At 35.8% G+C, this 19,807-nt stretch overlaps 1 protein-coding gene across 1 annotated transcript in view; it reads left to right on the top strand.

The window, feature by feature from the left end:
- The window catches only part of ABCA12 (ATP binding cassette subfamily A member 12), a 176,698-nt gene that overhangs the window by 76,468 nt on the left and 80,423 nt on the right, over nucleotides 1–19,807 (top strand). The window contains exons 7-11 of the mRNA XM_030325633.1: nucleotides 577–755; nucleotides 7,290–7,402; nucleotides 11,820–11,895; nucleotides 15,837–15,955; nucleotides 17,047–17,153. Coding sequence (XP_030181493.1) covers nucleotides 577–755; nucleotides 7,290–7,402; nucleotides 11,820–11,895; nucleotides 15,837–15,955; nucleotides 17,047–17,153 — 594 coding nt within the window. The remainder of the gene's footprint in view (nucleotides 1–576; nucleotides 756–7,289; nucleotides 7,403–11,819; nucleotides 11,896–15,836; nucleotides 15,956–17,046; nucleotides 17,154–19,807) is intronic.

Below are 19,807 nucleotides of genomic sequence, written 5' to 3'. Positions count from 1 at the left end.
AAAACAAAAATATTACCTAGAACCTAATTTCATTTTAAGGAATTAAAAAGTGCAATTTAAAATATTTTATATAGGGGCGCCTGGGTGGCGCAGTCGGTTAAACGTCCGACTTCAGCCAGGTCACGATCTCGCGGTCCGTGAGTTCGAGCCCCGCGTCAGGCTCTGGGCTGATGGCTCAGAGCCTGGAGCCTGTTTCCAATTCTGTGTCTCCCTCTCTCTCTGCCCCTCCCCCGTTCATGCTCTGTCTCTCTCTGTCCCAAAAATAAATAAACGTTGAAAAAAAAAAATTTAAAAAAAATAAAATAAAATAAAATAAAATATTTTATATAAATAGAAACATAGCTCTGTTAACCAAGCTTGAAATATGCTAATTTCTGGAGGCATAGGAAAAACAATCCAATTATGTTTAAGTATATTAGAAATGGTTATAATTTTTCAGAGTAAAGGATGATTTCATATTGTATGAAAATCAGAAAGAATTATGTGAAAATCTAAATTTTCAGTGTTTCCCAAAACAATAAGCCACGTGATTACAAATGCCGAACTCTCACTTTGCGCTGTTTGTTATTTTATAAGATATCAAGCGATCCCAACAACCAGAAGACAGTATTTCAGGAAATGGTCAAAGTGCTGTCCTTCTTCTCACAAGTGCAAGAGCAGACTGCTGTGTGGCAGCTCCTTTCTAGTTTTCCAAGTGTATTCCAGAATGAGACGACACTGAGCAATCTGCTTGATGTTCTTCGAAATGCAAACAGGTAAGAAAATATGAGAAGCAAGTGGGACATTACTATTCACAAAGAAGCTTTTTTTTTTTTTTTTTTTTTTGTAATGGTACCTGTAAGGATCACTGGTAGGTAAGTAGTTTAAACATGGAGCAGATAATCCTTCAACACCTTTTTGCAAATTTTATCAATGAAGATGAGGGTATTAGTTAAGCAAAGAAAAAAATAACCAGTGAGACTTCAGGGTTATCCAAGTACATGAAGAAGTGAGGAGGAACAGTAACTTAACAAATGTATTGTCAGTTGGTATTGCAGACCTTCTGAAAAAGAGGTGTGTAACAGGACCAGTCATAGATTAGAACATTGGCTCCGACTCATTCAAGGACAACCAGAATTCTGTGCATTTAGCATTTAAACTGCCCAAGAATAAACTATTCCATTGGGTTTTTGTTGATACCATCCAATATAAAACAACCTGTTGGTGGAGTTTTGAATTGAGCTACCTCAATGGGGTTGGCTTCCCTCATGTGCGGCCAGCCTATACATGACCTTTCTAAACCTGTGTATTAGTTTGGCTTTATTTGACATATATGACACAAAGATTTGGAATTATTTTTGCAGGAGAAATCCCTTTAAATTTTTTTCTAATGTTTATTTTTGAGAGAGAGACAGAGCAATCAGGGGAGGGACAGAAAGAGAGAGAGAGGCAGACATAGAATCCGAAGCAGGCTCCAGGCTCTGAGCTGTCAGCACAGAGCCGGACATAGGGCTCAAACTTCCGAATCGTGAGATCATAACCCAAGCCGAAGTCGGATGCTTAACCGACTGAGCCACCCAGCTGCCCCCAGGAGAAATCCCTTTAAAAGTTATTTTCCTTATAAAAGAATTCAGAATATGCCAGCAGTTAGGATTTAATGGTCTTATATTTAAGTTTTGATTTTGACTCCTGTCTAGCTGATTTGGAAATGTGCATTAAAAAAAAACCACAACATCAACAACCATCAATTATTGTGTGTCTATTACATACCAGGCACTTTACTGAGCCCTTTATACATCCACATTACATCCTACAGCTAAACTAATATTTATTTTGTAAATGAGGTAACAGAGGGTCATAAAATTAAATATTTGATGATTATATAGCAATGAGGGTTTAAACCTTGGTTTTCTAACCCCAGAATGCAGGCTCCCTCTCTAATATGTTATTAAGAGCATGATATATTCCATCTAAAATGTCTGAAGCACCAGAAGAGAGTGTTCTCATCTTCTTTGGAAAGCTTCCAAGATATTATGTTTGTTCAAGGACCTTATAATAAGCCCTTATGTTGGTACATTAATCTCATTTGATCCCACAACAATGCTTTGAGTTTGAGACAACAGATAGCCCCATTTTGTAGAAGAGGAAGCAAACCCTTTCAAATGACTTCCCCAAGTATCTAGAACTAGTAAGTGGCAAAGGCAGGACCTGAAGTCAGGGAATCTGAATCCAAGTCCCATGCTTTTTCCACCATAGCATGTCATAACTAAATTACAGAAGGGCAAGGTGTTAAGAAGTTTCGTTCTCTAAATTGGTCTTCATTTTAGCACTTAAAGTAATTTTATTTACCCAGGATTTTGGCACTTCATCCTCTTGCTCTTATTTATATTCTATCTTAACAAGGAAACAGGTAAATCAGTTAAAGGAGAAAGAATCATTTGAATTACATAATGTAGCAATAAAAAGAGTCAAAATAGTTATCAGACCATATAAGACATCACTACACACTCACTAGAATGGGTAAAATTTTTAAAGATGCACAACCTCAATTGTTGGCAAGAATGTAGAACAAATAGAACTCTGTGGAAAACAGTGTGATAACTTCTAATGAAGTTAATAGTAGGCCCATATGATGTAGCATTTTACTCTTGGATATTTACCCAAGAAAATGAAAACATGTCCACATGAAGACTTGTATGCTATGTTGATAGCAGATTTATTCATGATAACTAAAAATTGGGAGAAAAAACAAATACCCAAAAATAAAACAGCAAAAGAATTATAGTTTATTTATATATTGGAATTCTACTCAACAAGAAAAACAAATGATTACTGAATCACACAATAATATGGATACATTTTATGACTATTATGCTGGCAAAAGAATCCAGATCCCTCCCCCTCAAAAAAAGAACACTTACTGGATGTGTAGATATTATATTATTCCATTTATATGAAGTTCTCAAATTGACAAAATTAATTTATAGTGTTAGAAATTAGATCAGTAGATCCCAGGACAACTATTGGGAGAATGAGACAACTTTTTGGGGATTATTGAAATGCTTTGTATCATATTAGCATGGTGGTTACATGAGTATATATATTTGTTAAAACTCACTGAATTATAACGTAAAATAGGTGCATCTTATTGTGTGTGAATTATACCTCAACAAAATTTGGTTAAGAAACAACAAATAAAAAACAAAAATCCTACGAAATAATATTTAGTAGAAAGTAGGAGATCCAAAAAAATACTTTAGGATTAAAAATAAATAAATAAATAAATAAATAAATAAATAAATAAATAAATAAAATACTTTAGGCATTATTTTAGTGAAGTAAATTATATAGGATAGGGGCACCTGGGTGGCTCAGTCGGTTGAGCGTCCGACTTCGGCTCAGGTCATGATCTCACGGTTCGTGGGTTCAAGCCCCGCATCAGGCTCTGTGCTGACCACTTACCCAGCCTGGAGCCTGCTTTGGATTCTGTGTCTCCTCTCTCTTCCCCTCCCCCACTCACATTTTGTCTCACTCTGTTTCTCAAAAAAATAAATATAAAAAAAAATTTTTTTTTTAATTATATAGGATAAGCATTGCACTGTAGCTGTTTTAATTCTCTTAAAATTTAAAATATAATTATTGCATATTATAACATTATGCAATAGAACATGTTGTCCAGTAATGATTACAAATGTTGTAAACCAGTCTACATAATAATGAAAAAGAAAAGAGAAATAGCTAAAAGAAATAGCTTTATTTTAAAGTAGATGACATTTGACTTTAAGCAATTCTTTTTTAAAGAATATTTATTTAATTTGTTTTTTTTATTACTGATTTATACACTAGCCCTTGACTATCTAATATGGCTTTCTAGTATGATAACCACATGTGGATTTTGACTAAAACTCTGAATTTTTAACTGTATTTAACTTTTAAACACTGATATTTGATTCAGTTAATGATAAAACTTTTAGTATGTTTGGAATAATGTTGATATGTGAACCTACATTTCTTCTGTAGTTGAAATGAAATCTAAATACAGAATAAATATTTTCAATGAAAATTTAGTATCTGAATTGAGATGATCCATAAGTATAAAATTCGTGGTGAATTTTGAAAACTTAGAACAATAAAAGACTTAAAATATTTCATTAATAATTTTTATGTTGGTTGGCTATTGAAGTGATAATATTTTGGATGTATTGATTTAATAAAATAGTTTATTAAAATTAATTTCATCTATTTCTTTTAACTTTTTTAACATGACTGTTATAAAGTTTAAATATGCAACTTGCATTATATTTCTGTTGGAGAGCCCTTTATAAACAATTTTTTAAAATTTTTTTTTTTTTTTCAACGTTTATTTATTTTTGGGACAGAGAGAGACAGAGCATGAACGGGGGAGGGGCAGAGAGAGGGAGACACAGCATCGGAAACAGGCTCCAGGCTCTGAGCCATCAGCCCAGAGCCCGACGCGGGGCTCGAACTCGCAGACCGCGAGATCGTGACCTGGCTGAAGTCGGACACTTAACCGACTGCGCCACCCAGGCACCCTAAACAATTTTTTAAAGTTAAATCTTCTTTATTATTTATTGTTATTAAACTGACAATGTCATTAAGAGTCATAATTTCCTCACCATAAATGGCTATATACCAAATTAGGGTCTCTAGTTTATCTTACTCTTGTTGATAAAGTAATAGGGATAAATGAACTTCACAAAAACTGTGAAGTCATTTCCTTCAACAACTTTTTCTTTTTTGAGTTGTAAATTGTTTTTAAACCATCACCAAAACCACATTATACAATATTAACATTATGACATAAATTAGCAAAACTGAGAATCTCAAAAAAGTCAAGAAGTATAAATGGAGAAAATATATGTGATTTTCACCATTTATGAGGAAGCTGTGCTGAAATCCAAATCATGAGAACTCTTAAAATTATCTTTAAGATAAGTTATCTTTTGATAACTTCCATTTTTCTATGGTAAAGAGCAGGAAAAAAATCTATGAAGTAAAATAAAAATATTTTGATCAATGAAGGGTTCAAAGGATTTCAGAGAGGATGAGGGCCAAGTGTCATTATTTTTAAGTTAAATGTCTTGTTAGAAAAAGATGAATTAAGTCTACTGACATTTTACTAATGATACTCACAACAATAATGTTGACAGCTTTAATGAGATTGCCAATTGTTCAGTCTTTGAAGGTGTTACTGTGAAACAACCGATCAGGTGAGTTAGGCAGAGGGCCAATTTGGGAGAAAGCTAGTGGCAATCTATAACCTGAGACCATCTAACTAGTCTCCATGGTCAGAAAGGTTCAACACAAAGTCAGAACCGGGAGATTTTTAGGGCAAATATAAAATGCCTGAGGTATCCATTGCTATGTGTATAGAGCAGAGATGAAAAAAACACAGCCATGCCTCTATGGCCAGGCACAATAACAGGTTAATAATTCCGTGGGCTCTGTGCAGAAATGTCCTGCCCTTCTCCTCTCCAGCCATGTTGGGGCACAGTTTCTATGCCGGAGACAAGATGAAGAATAGAAAGAACATAAACTTTGAAATTAGACAAAATCAGCTGTACTTATGAATAACTGGATATTATGTAACTGTTAAAGTTTAGTTTTCCCATTGTAAAACAAGGCAAATAAAATGGACTTTATGGACTTATTAGAGGACTAAATAAAATTACATATATGCTTATATGCACGTATACACATATCTATCTGTATACCTCATACTATGCTAGAAACTAGAAGACACTCAATTTACTTTTCTAAATACAGCTTTTATTCATAGCTAGGGAGCTGAAATTAAAATGATCCTAATCTATTAAAAATTTCAAAACTTGGGGCTCCTGGGTGGCGCAGTCGGTTAAGCGTCTGACTTCAGCCAAGTCACGATCTCACAGTCCGTGAGTTCGAGCCCCGCGTCAGGCTCTGGGCTGATGGCTCAGGGCCTGGAGCCTGTTTCCGATTCTGTGTCTCCCTCTCTCTCTGCCCCTCCCCCGTTCATGCTGTGTCTCTCTCTGTCCCAAAAATAAATAAACGTTGAAAAAAAAAAATTTAAAAAAAAAAAAATTTCAAAACTGTAGAAAACCATGAAAGTGTATGCACATACTATATCTGTTGCTGGAGTGAGCCTTTAGTTCACTAGGATACATAGGGAAAAACTATTAGTTCCATGTGTACATTTAACTTCACAATGGCAGATTGTTAATGAAGCCTATTGTTCTAGTTACTACTCATGTAAGTTAAAACATTGCCCTTGATTATTGATATAAATCACAGTATTTGGAAAATTCAGATGTACAATGACAGCTTTTTTTTAAATGTACTAATGACAATAAAGGGATAAAAAAAGACATTTCTTAAGAAACAAATTGCTTTTTGAAAATGTAGAATGAACTCAAGCATCAGTGAATTTGCTCATTGGCCATCCCCAGTGCAGACCACCCATCTTATTTGTAACATAAAAACTCTAGGAAAATAGTGCCAGTTAGTCTGGATATTAATTTTGAGCCACTCCTGGAGTAGTGCCTATGGGACACTTAGAGAATAGAATGCAGTTTTTAATTAGGGCAAGCTCCGTTTCTTTTTCAAAAACATTACCATTTGTCCAGCAACAGATAAATATTTATCAAATGCTTAAATAATTATTATTCCTGAAATGGGGTCCTTTCTCTGGGCTTGATTTTTTTATTTTATTTTCTTTAGAGAGAGAGGGAGAGAGAGAGAGAGAGCACAAGGGAAAGGGGCAGAGGGGCAGAAGGAGAGAAAGAGAGAATCCTAAGCAGACTCCTTGCTCAGTATGGAGCCCAATGTGGGGCTCAGTCACACAACTGGAACCATGGGCTGGGACCATGACCTGAGCCCAAATCAAGAATTGGACACTCAACCAATTGAGCCACCCAGGTGCCCCTAGGCTTGATTTTTAATAAAAATAATTTCCAGTATTTAAATTTTCCCTTAAATAGAAACAATGCCATCATTTCATTGGACATAGCTATTCCTAACCACTTATTTTTAAGTCTTAACAGAAACAATTGATGTGAACTTCACTCCCTTACTTTTAGGCTTTGAGTCCTGAGTCTTTAGAATCGGGGAAATGTAAAATGCTCTGTCTGGTTCAAGAACATTTTGGGGGTGTTTTCTGCATTAATAAACAAGTAATTAAACAACAAAAGCAGTATCTTGTCTTCTACGTTATAAGAATAATTTACTGTAGCCATTTTCTCCTTGAATAACCTTTGGTTTCTGTCTGCAAACCCTGACATGCAATCTGGTTTAATTGTTTTTTGACTCGTTAGCGCACTGCTGGTCGTGCAGAAGGTTTATCCACGTGTCACAACTAACGAAGGTTTCAAAACTCTCCATAAATCTGTTAAACATCTGTTGTACACTTTGGACTCCCCAGCTCAAGGTACTGTATTTCCATCTAACTATATCCAATTATGTGTCACAAAGCCTGTTAGAAATATTTAAAAAAAACAGAATGCAACCAAAATAATCATTTATAGATAATATTATTCTTAGGTGGGCAAATTTGCCTCACCTAAATTTGGATCTCTTGCTAATCAAAGAATATGAGAAATGGCTAGAAAAAAAGGCTGTGACTTTTTAGGATTTTTATTTAGGTGAAAATTATCTCTCTTAGCTTATAAAACTATGTTTATGCTTTGTATGGAAAGTAAATATTAGGACCAAGCCTCAACAAAAAGATTTCTACTACTTTTTGGAGCAAAAGCCTACATTGAATTGCACTATTTTTACCCTCATTTCCAAATATTGGCTTTCTAATCAGGATGAATCTTTCCTTGGTAAAAATATACCCTCAACCAGCCATCTTGAAAATACTTGATGGACATCAGAGTGTGAATATTGATATAAATCTGCTGTCATTCCCAGCAAGACAAGCTATAGCATGTTACTAGTGAGTCAGAAAATATCACCTTTGCATATACACAATAGCATTATATACCACACACATGGAAATACACAGATATATATACACACAGACACATATAGGCAAAGATTTAGGGCCATAAGGAATAAATACCTACTTTGAAGTACCAAGTACAATGTTTGGTTAGCATTTACCTCTTCTGAATGAGTTTAGAATTCTGTTTTCTCAGCTGAGTTTGTTAGCTTTCAAATATGTAGACTTTACCTTTGGATTACAAGTTAAGTATCCTGAGAGCATCAGGTCACAACCTGATTGTTCATTATACTATTCCTCATTAAACTACTAGTTTTCATATGAATAGCAGGTTTTGATATTCTTCGAAGACTTTTCATTGGACAGTCTGACGTACTTTAGAAACCAATTTCTGTTAGGCTAGAGCATTTTTTTATATTTACAATTACAGAATTAATGACTAGTTTGCAAGCTTGATTGTGGTAACATTTAATGGTCTTGACAAACATTGGAAAAAATGCTTGCTCTTTAAATAAAAAGTCCAGGCCAGAAAACCAGGCAGTATACCAATAAACACTAATTATTTCCTCTGTATTTTTTTATTTGCATTTTGAAGACTTGAGAATTTCAAGTTTCTTCGTACCACTCTTTCTTTTCATCTTCAGATTCATACCTTGTAATTATATAAAGTAAAGTGATAAAGTTAAAAACATTTTTACAAAGGACAAAAGCTCATCAGTGCCTTGCTAGAAGTCAGAGAAGCAACGCTTCTTATTAACTGAGTTATCCAGACACTTTTCCTGGTGAATAGTACAACTCAGTTTTCAATATTCACCAGTGGCCGTGTTTCATGTCTGTGAATATGCTAATGATTTGGGCATGTATTAAAACATGTCATTGGGCAGTCAAGTTGACAAGGAAATACATCAGAGAAATGTGTTGTTACTTACAAAATTTGAGGTGCTTACATGTGTTTGTTTTTTAATTTCCTATACTTGTGACTTCACCAGTCTGAGGATTAATGCAGTAGCATTAATATCAATTCCTGAAAGTCCTTAACCCCAAATCCCTACCTGCTTGAGCAGAAATTTTGTGGCCTTTGAAAAATTCTTCTAGGTATTTCTGGGAATCCTTCAGGGAACTCAAATTTGTCCTTGAAGGCTGAACCAGTGACCCTGGTTCAACAGTGCAGGGGTCTCTAGCCCCAAGTACAAATGCCTGCCATGATGCCCAGACCACCTTGTGCTTGGTCTTCATGACTTTTGGCAATATCCGTGAAACGAACACACTTCTCCTTTGGCTTTATATTCAGTTAAGCTGGAGTGTGGTGATGTTTCATAGCATAGTTGCTTGGGTTCTCATGTATGACAGGGTCCAGATAGCTTTGAAAATCTCATGCCACTCTTTTGAAGAAGGAAAATAAGAGATAGTACCTTTTGTGTCAATGCTAAGTGCTTTACTACCTTAAATCACTGTTCTCATGAAAATAAGTCCATGAGATAGAATTATCATTCTATTTTACAGACAAGGAAACTGAGGCAAAGGGAGGCTGGGCACTTTGCCTATGCTGTCCACCCAGCAAGTGGCTGAACTGAGATTAGATCTCTCTGTCCCCAAAGCCAGTTGCCTTGAGTTCTTTGCCAGACGGCCTTACTCACATTTACTTTCTGGGACATACACACTTGATTCCAGGCTATTTCTTGGGGTCATGCAAGTACCTGCTACCATCAGACCTCAGAACGGCTTCCATTTTCAGCCACTGTGGAGTTTGATTCACCATGTCAATTCCTTTCCACATAAGTTTTTCAACAGGCATGCCCCCATTCCTCTCTCCACTCTGCTTTTTACAGACCTTTCTGTCTGTCTGTGATCCAACACACTTCAAGTTTTCTTTAGGAAACTTCTCAGCAACCATGAAAATATGAAGATTCTAATAAACAGAAAGATTGTCCCCTAACTTCCTGTCTTAATTCTCAGCTCTGCCCCAGTGAAGATCGCTGCCTCACAGCTAATATGCTTTAGTGTTTCCATTTATAAACACCGAGTTTTGAGAGCAGGGATTATCTTTGTGACTCATTGAAGTTTGCTCTTTGACAAAGTAGTAAATTATATGAAATTACTTCTTGAAGTAGAAACCCATCTTTACTAATGAAAAGAGGTTATCTGTGCACTAGATTTCTTTCTATGTCTGTGGGTACCATTTTCAATTATATCTAATCCTACAAATAAAAACAGAAGTGAAGTAAAATATCACTTTTTAAAGATCTGTAAAGGTTTCCACTTCATTAAAGCCTATTCAGTACATTATTTCTTCTAAGATATTTTATAGTTCAGGGGAAATGTCCCTAGTCAACATCAGGGCCAAGTCTATCATTGATATGTAAAATTTCTGTTAGTTACACATTTTAACAGCTTGATGAGGAAGAAAAACTCCGTAACCACATAGTATACAAATGCCAATAAACCTGCTCAGCATTACATAAGAATTCAAACTTAGCAAGATTTGATCTTGGAAAAATGGTTTATATTCTTTTACATTGCAATGTAGAAATATCAACAGAGACCTATCCTTGATTCTTCTATATATGCATGCCAAGAAATAATAGGTACTACCATTATTAATTAGGTTTATTTATTCTGGATATCTTCATTCTTGGTTCTTTAACTCACTGATACATTGCTATCGCTAGAGCAGTAATATTAGCTGCACCTTGAGTGGAGCACTGGAAGATTCTGCTCTGCTGAACAGGAAAACTGAAAAAGCTCCTGTGCTAGATACTAGGGATGGTGCAAACATTACTCATACACCACTGATACAGAGGTGGACAAGGAGGTCTTTCATTTAGTGATAGTCTTTTTCAGACCATACTAATTTAAATCAACTCAGTGATCAGCACCAGAAAAGTATGGATGATTGCATACATTTGCAGTAGGACCTTTATAGAAGGCTTTAGGACACACTAACTAGGGACAGTGAGAGAACTATCAATGCTTACTAGTAATAAAATATCTGATTGAAAGAGATTAGATCAGTGTTAAAAAATACCAGCACTGAAATATACTGGATTATAAGGAGTAAGTAGTGTCTCCAGAGAAGATGGAAAGACTTGATACCTTTTCCCTGAAGGGGCTGAATGAAAGCCTTGGATTTATGATTTTTATTTATGCAGTAGCCATTAAAAGTACTCTGATGTTCAATTTTTCATGTGAATTCTGTTGCACACTTATTCTTTTTATGATACAGTGTTATGTGGCAAGCGGAATCAGAGACCTATTTAACTTTGAGGGGCAATTCACAGTGTTGAATTAGACATTCCCATATGGTTTCCATTAGTTAGCGATTGCCTCCCACACTTTGAACCTTCATATTATTTGAGACCACTCAGAATGGTTCGTTAATATGAGCCAATTTGCATTCACAGCTGCATTCAGTTGAAATCAGTGGCTGCTTTTTGAAAGATGGAAAATATAGATTAGTGATAGCAGATGTTTCCTAAGGCTATATTCTTGACAACTGAAAGCAAAAAAATCCAGTGACCGGTAAGACTGAAATTGGCCTCATTTGATTAACAAATCACGTGGTAGACAATGTGCATTATAGTATTCAAGAGTCATCTATGCATACAGCTTTTAGGATAAAATAATGTAATGTTTTGACAAATGGAGAAAGAAGTTCTTAGAGATGCATGTGCTTGACCATTAGGGTTTTCTGATTAGCAGGCATCTATTACCTATAAATATCCTGAATGTCTCCAACAATAAGAGCATAGACATCTTTTGTAAAACTCTTTGGAGAAAAATTCTGCAGATTTTTCTGTATTTTCTTCCCATTTATTTGACCTGTGATGATGTTTTGCTAAGAAAAATACTTCCTTGAAGCAAGCATGTTAAGTGTTCACCTATATAAATGTCATTTCTTTAGGTGGCTCTGGCAACACAACACATGTGTGGAGTGAGGAAGATGGGCAGTTATTATCCCCAAGCAGCCTGGCTGCACAGTAAGTCTTTCTTTGCTGTTGGTCTGTTGGTTTGTTTCTAAGTTGGTAGGTAACTTGTCTGAATAAGCAATCAACACAAGTTATAAACATAATTCTTTTATCAATTTGTAAGACTTTGAAACAGAAAAATTCACTGTTGACTGACCAAAGAAAAGGACATAGTTGGAAATATAGTAAAGTCAAGACTTATTTTCTCATATTACCCAGTGACCCTTGGTAATGCGGCATGAGCATCTCCTGTTCAGTTGTAACAGTGTGTCCTGTCTGGATTGGTTGCCTTATGTTTCTGTGGAAAATCTAGATAGAGGTCCAGTTTCCAACTTCTTTAAGGTCTTTCATTATGAAAGACAGATAAGCATCCAATTTTTCATATCATGATGTATTTTGGTTTTGAAAAATCACAGGGGGGCGCCTGGGTGGCGCAGTCGGTTAAGCGTCCGACTTCAGCCAGGTCACGATCTCGCGGTCCGTGAGTGTGAGCCCCGCGTCAGGCTCTGGACTGATGGCTCAGAGCCTGGAGCCTGTTTCCGATTCTGTGTCTCCCTCTCTCTCTGCCCCTCCCCCGTTCATGCTCTGTCTCTCTCTGTCCCAAAAATAAATAAACGTTGAAAAAAAAATAAAATAAAATAAAATAAATAAATAAATAAATAAATAAATAAATAAATAAAAAATCACAGTATTTCTCATGCCAGTCAAGGTAATACAAAATTGGTTTGCTTCCCTAGCATTCGCATAGGTAAAACTGTTTATAGATAATATAATTTTGTACTCTTATTGGGGCATGTAAATATGTTGTCTCAGAAATAGGCAGTGGAAATGACAGCAGCCTTGGCTTCTAAAGACCATTAATGTAAGCAGTGCCCTGAAGTAACTGTAATAATCATGATAGAAAATGCATGCGGTTGCCTGTAGAAGCTGACTGAAGTAAATTCCTATAGCTCAAGGCAAATTTAGGGATTAGATGGCCTGTTATGTAAAGGTTGTTTTGGCCTGATAAATTATACTATTGAAATTGTTTGACTTTAGTCCCAAAGGATATATTTCTGTGCTGATGGAAATTTGTACAAATAAAATCAAATAGTAGGACTTATTTTTAGCCATTTTTTTTCTAAAATAGGATCTATGCAGTTGTTTATAAACTTTCTATCATTTAATGAGAAGCTGTCAACTCTGGGTAAATTCTAGGGAAATCCCTTCCATAAACAACCACCTCCTATTTCTGCTCCCACCGTTCTCCTCCTCTACGATGGCTGAACCTAGTGCTCCTTCCAGAGTAGTCAAGCAGCCTTGGGCAGTTTCCCCCTGGCTAGACCACCATGTTCCAAATAGGCAGGTCTTTGAAACACATTCCCTATATAGCCATCAAAAATATATTTCTTAAAACCTTTGAACTGAGACAACTGGATGCTTACTGTTGAAACCAGGTACCTTTCTCAGAGCCTTGAGGCATCCATAGCATTGATGATGTTAGCGCTTCAGACCACAAATTCCACAGTGTAGTTGTTGATAGCTAGCTGACAGTTTATTAGGAAGAATTCAATACTTTTAACATGGCTCCTGTTGAGATTGATGAAGTTAAGGGAGTTCTTATCTTTGGACTTCCTTTCCATTCCCACTTTAAAATAATCAGAGTGGCAATATTTGGCATAAAAGTTATTTTAGTCAAGAATTTTCTAAAGAAGGCTGCTTGAAATATCTCTCCCTCATAACTCTTCTCCATCTTGATTAATTTTGTTCTAAGTTTATTATTTGTATCGTTCTGTGTGTGTGTGCATATATGCATGCTCACTCATGCACACACATAAACTCATCTTTTACCGCAAACATTCTTGAAAAGTAGGTAGGATTATGTACAAAAGACACATAAATTAAATGGTTTATAAGAATAATTGGATGCTTATGCTGAAGCAGTGGCACGTAGATGTGGAATCTTAATTTGGGGAGTATATTAAATCCAATCATCAAAATCTTGGCAATCAAATGTTCTTTCTGAAACTAAGAGAAATGGCTTAGATGATATTTCAAGGTCAGTTTTCGTGCAACATTCTTCTGCTTCTTCTATTTTAAGCTTGAAAATTCACCATGAGAATCCCTTGTGTCATTCCATACTAGAAGGTTAAACCGATATTTTGCTATTGAGCACTGTACTAAGATGCAAATGGCTCAGTGCTATACTAAGTACTACAGAGAAAAAGACAAACACAAAAGAAAGGCAGTATTGGCAGGAGAGAGTCTGGCCAGGGAAATGCCTAAGAAAAAGCAAGAGGGCTTGGAAATGGTTATTATTTTTTTTTTTTTTATGTGGAGGCTATCAGCTGTATTTAAATGGAGGTTAGCTATCTGACCAATTAACTCTGCTCTGACTACCAAATTAGAGACTTTTCTTGCCGTAGATTTTTTTTCTTTTTCTTTTTTTAGTTGTTTTTTTTTTTTAATATTTTTGAGAGAGAGAGGGAGAGAGACAGTGAGTGAGTGGGGGAGGGGCAGAGAGAGAAGGAGATGCAGAATCCAAAGAAGGCTCCAGGCTCTGAGCTGTCAGCATAGAGCCCAACACAAGGCTCAAACTCACGAACCTGAGATCATGACTTGAGCCAAAGTCAGACACTTAACTGACTGAGCCACCCAGGCGCTCTTGTTTTTTTTTTCTTTTTAAAGTTCTTCCAGGATCTGGTTGTATTAACCCACATCTAAATATCCTAAGAGTGCTTTAACGTTAATGAATACATTTTCTTATATGTTTCTAGCTACACCAGGATAAGTCTCTTCCATTAGTATTTGAATAAAATCTAAATTAAACATCTGACAGAACTAGTTAATTTGTGTATTGTGCAGTTTGATGCAAAGCAGATGGTCCCCAAATCAGCTGTTGACATTTATTCTATCTCTCCTGTACATAAAATTCAATCGGAGACACTAAGGGAAGACGTTACAAAACAAATAGAGAGGCAGCCTAAGAGTTGAAGTGGCTGAGCATATGCAACACACACATACTTACTCACGTGAACTTATGCCTCAGAAATCTTAGGCTGTCTTCTCATATGCCAGTCACGGTGAAAGAAAACCTGAAAGTGGTTAATTTGAAAACACGGAATTGGTTGTTTAAAGGAAAACAAAAGGAACTTACATTGTTGTCAGATTCCCCTATTTTTAAAATCACAATTAAATAAATTTAAATTTATTTGAAGAATGTTATAGGTGGATGGGATTAGCAGATCAATTCAGCCCTCTACCTCTCATTTGACAAGAGAAGAAACTGAGACCCAGAGGGGGGTTGGCAGACTTAAAGGTGGGGGAGAGAAAAAGGAAAAGAAAATCTACAAGACTCACTGGTTGTACTTACATTGAAAATTATTCATTGTTAATAAAAAAGGAAGAAAAGAAAAGAAAAATTATTCATTGTTTATCTGAAATTCAGGTTTAAGTAGGAGTCCTATACTTCATCTGACAACTCTAGCCCAGTAATTTTTTTCTTTCATATGAATGTGCCTAGAAATAATCTTAAGATCACTTATCATTCATTGGATATTAAAATAATTAAATATAATGGTAATGCCCATGGAGAGGTAAATGCTCAGAGGATGAAGAACCAGTGTGTACTTAGGTTGTATGAAGGAAGATATTCTACTTCATAGTGTTTTAATGCCCAAGTCAACCAATGCGCAAGTCAGCCACTGCGCAAGTCAACCACTGTCCAAGTCAACCACTGTCCAAGTCAACCACTGCCCAAGTCAGCCACTGCCCAAGTCAGCCACTGCCCAAGTCAACTGCGGCCCAAGTCAGCCACTGCCCAAGTCAACCACTGCCCAAGTCAACCAATGCCCAAGTCAACCAATGCCCAAGTCATCCATTGCCAAAAAACCAACAGTTTAAATGACCTCAACAAAATAGCTTTGTTCTATTTTTATGTGACTTAATTTATATATTCTTTTCTAATTCTATAGGCTTCTAATACTGGAAAATTTTGAAGATGCTCTCTTAAATATATCAGCAGAGAGTCCTTATATTCCTTACTTGGCATGTGTGAGAAATGTCACTGACAATTTGGCCAGGGGATCGCAAGGTAATACTCTTCTTAGTAGTCAAAATGCTGCTTATGGTTCTAATTCTATTATAAAGTAGTATTTTAAGACATTTGCTTAAAAAGTAGAGAAAAAAGCTTTTAAAAGATCTTAGTTTCCATATGCATGAGTTTCAGTTTGGTAGTTTGATATATAAAGGGAATATCTAATTGTATTATTAATACAATATCTAATTACATTATTAGTACATATTATTAATACGTTATTACTTTTGTTCCTGCTGCTAGTACCACCTGGCTTCCTGGACAGACTTTAATGTATGATGGCCATGTAACAGAGAGTATGACAATGGCCACCCAGACATACTTGCCAAGTTTCTAGAATTATTAGTAGTTCACCTAACCCTTCATGGCATTTTCTGTGCCCTTAATAGTCTTAGTTATCAAAAAATAATGAGAAATGATAATATTGACTTCTAAAAGCAGGTGTAAATTACATAAACAAAGGATTTTTTTGTGGCAGACTGGTTTTACTTCCCACCCTTACACACTGTATTTTCAATTTTCTGCCTACATAGACAACCATGAAGATGACATTTAATCAAATATTTCTTTTCCTTTTTAAAGAAAAATATCAATTTTCTCACATTTTTTAGAGATATGCATTCACTTTCCCCACACCAAAATAGTTTTTTGAGACCTAATGGTAGGCAAATAGCGTAACAAGTATTTAAGTGTGGTCTTTGTTTACTAGCCATGAGTTAATCAAGGTGGGAAGGGCATGTCTGTGTCACAGTGATTATACAATCTATTCTCCCCCAAACACTTCAACTTAACAGTATATCCAAAAGTCAGAAATAAAAGCATACTCAGTTCACAAGAGCCAAAAGTGCGTTAGCTAGAAATATTTTTGTCTCTAAGCAGAGTATCTATGAATATTTTAAAAATAATGAACTCTGTAGTCTGCATGGTTCAAGGAAAGGTTAAATTTTCACTTGTCTTATATTTAGATTGAATGAGGCCATTATCTTAGAAAAAACTTGGCAATAAATTAGGATAAAGGTGTTTTTCAAATGGGTTTCCTAAATGACCTTGCAGTTCACATAAGGTAACTCTTCTCTCTTCCTTTACAGAAAATTTAAGACTCCTGCAGTCCATAATTTCATTTAAAAAATCTTTTCTTCAAAATGGTTTTTATGAGGATTACTTGTCTTCAGTTCCTGAAGTCGTGAAATCAAAAGTAAGCCATGAAAGAAAAAATAAATAAATAAACCTCTACATTTCCTGTAATACTCTGGCAAGATGTATTTTCAGTTTAAAGTGTTTTTTTTTTTTAAGTTTATTTATTCATTTTGAAAGAAAGAGATCGTGAGCAGGGGAGAGGCGGAGAGAGAGAGAGGGAGAAAGAAAATCCTAAGCAGGCTCCCTGCTGTCAGTATAGAGCCCAATGACACGGGGCTCAAACTCATGAACCGTGAGATCATGATGTGAGCTGAAATCAAAAGTTGGAAACTTAACCGACTAAGCCACCCACGTGCCCCAAGATGTATTTTCAGTTAAAATTTTAAATCTGTATGTTCATAAATATTGGTCCTATTTTGACTAGATTAATGCTAGAAAAGGGGCACAAAAGTGTTTTTGTGCTATAAAATGGCATTTTGTTTTTAATTAACAGATATCTCTGAGTGAAATGACCCATAAGAGCCTAATTACAGTATTCACATACATAAAGGAATGACTAATAATATAGCTATCTCATTAAGCTTCATAATTTCAAAAAAATATTCAAAATATAATTTCTAACTTGAGATGTCCTCAGTTTTTAAAACTATGAAAGTTGATTTTAAAAGCTGATGTTTAGACTTAGCAGTGTGCAGAAATCTCAGAAATAGACTAACCTTATTTTTATTGTCATCAAAAGCAGAAACCAATAAATCACATTAAGATGTATGATGTTTAGGGCTCCTGAGTGGCTCAGTCAGTTAAGCGCCTGACTCTTGATTTTGGTTCAGGTCATGATCTCACAGTTAATGAGTTGAAGCCCCACATCAGGCCCCCCACTGACAGTGCAGAGTCTGTTTGGGATTCTCTCTCTCCCTTTCCCTCTGTCCCTCCCCTGCTCTCTCTCTCTCTCTCAAAAATAAATAAACTTAAAAAAAGATGTATGATATTAAACAGAGGGGGGAAGGCAACAGAAAAAAAAATTGTGATCTCTGAGGTTTCAGTTGGTTCATGTTTATCTATCATTCTTTGCCTAGCTCGTGCATATACTATATAAGTTATCATGATATTCACTTCATTTCTTAAATAACCCTATTAAAATTTGAAAACAGTTTTCCTAGTAAGAACAGCAGTTTAATTGAATTTATGTAGGCAGGGGTAAAGCAAAATTAGAACTGGTTTATTCAGGGCAAGCAAGATGACTTTCTGTATAGTCAACATGGTCTAATTAAGCAAGCATCCAAAACATATGTCCATGTGTATTACAAGTAAGTATGCTAGTTAGATTACATACATTTTTTCCTAGTCTTCTACACAAATCAAAATTTCTAATGTACTTAATTTAGCACTATCTTAATTTGTTTGTGCAAATGAGAAGGAAGTTATGCATTCATCTGGAAAATTCCTACTCATCCTTCAAGGACAAGTTTAAATGTCACTTCTACAATATTAGAGTATTGCCTTTCTCCCTGTTGCCCAACCAAGATAATGGCTTTGTGTGCACATAATATTTATCCATTCATTCATTCTATTCATCATCTGTGGTCCCATAACACTAATCTGTTTATTTAAAAGACATAATCTCTAACCCCAAAGTCCTTATAGCAGTCCAGGGTAGCAGATGGAAAAGCAGACCAATAATTATAACACAGTGAGATAAGTGTTGTGGTATGTGGATGGACAGGAGTCTGTGTAGGGAGGTGGGATATTTAACTCTGATTATAGGGAATGGAGGTGAGGAGAAGACATTTCATAGAGGAGATAATGCTTACTCTTGCAGGCTGTGTAGGACTAGATTACAGTCCTACATGCCAGACATAGAGCCCTGCATTTGTTAAGACAGAGGTATGATCCTGAAGACAGATACAGGTTATCTGTAGTCATGTGTCCAGCTGGAGCAGAAGGAAAGGCAGCTCCAGAGATCCTGGGCCCGGATCCCAAAGGCCTCTTTTGACTTAGTCAAGGAGTTTGAATCTGATCTGGAAAGTTGTGCATTTGAAGATGAAATTTGCATTTTAGAAAGAGATCTATCTAGGAAAATTATGGAAGTCAGGTTGGAGGAAAGCCAAGTAGGTGATTTTTGCAGTAACCTAAGCAGAAAGCGAGGCCCTGTACTATGTCAGTGGCAGAGAATAAAAGGAAGAGACAGTTTCAAGAGTGTTATGGGAAGTTAGGTGACACAACATGGCAGCCAGTGAGGTGTGAGGCATAAGAAAGAGGAGTCTGATAACAGATTTCTGGCTATTGGAACTTATTACTTCACATTATAGTTTGTTGTATAAATAAGGTCCATTTCCATCGCTTTAGAGTGTGAACTCTGATAAAATTATGCGTTCTACATCTCTAAAGCCCCACATCAAGCACATAGTAGATGCTTAAGACAACTCATGGATGTATGAACAAATGAGGGTGCTAAAGTAGAGCCCTGGTGATGTAAAGAGTTCTGGTGATGTAACTGTGTTACCAGGACAGTTATTCATTGTAGTTCTCAACTTGTGAAGTAACCGGTCAGCACAAAATATACAGCAGGGAAATTGAAACAACACATTCTCAATCATTTACACTAATGGAATGGGAAATAGATGTAAGAATAATTTAAAACAGCATCCACATTTTGGATATACTGCTTCTCTTGAGGGTTACATTATAAAAAATGGTCTAGAAGCCACAGAT

The sequence above is a fragment of the Lynx canadensis genome, chromosome C1 (genome assembly GCF_007474595.2).
Source record: "Lynx canadensis isolate LIC74 chromosome C1, mLynCan4.pri.v2, whole genome shotgun sequence".
Classification (NCBI taxonomy): Eukaryota; Metazoa; Chordata; class Mammalia; order Carnivora; family Felidae; genus Lynx; species Lynx canadensis.
Note: the sequence above shows the minus strand (reverse complement) of the source record. Positions and strands in the feature narration are given on the sequence as shown.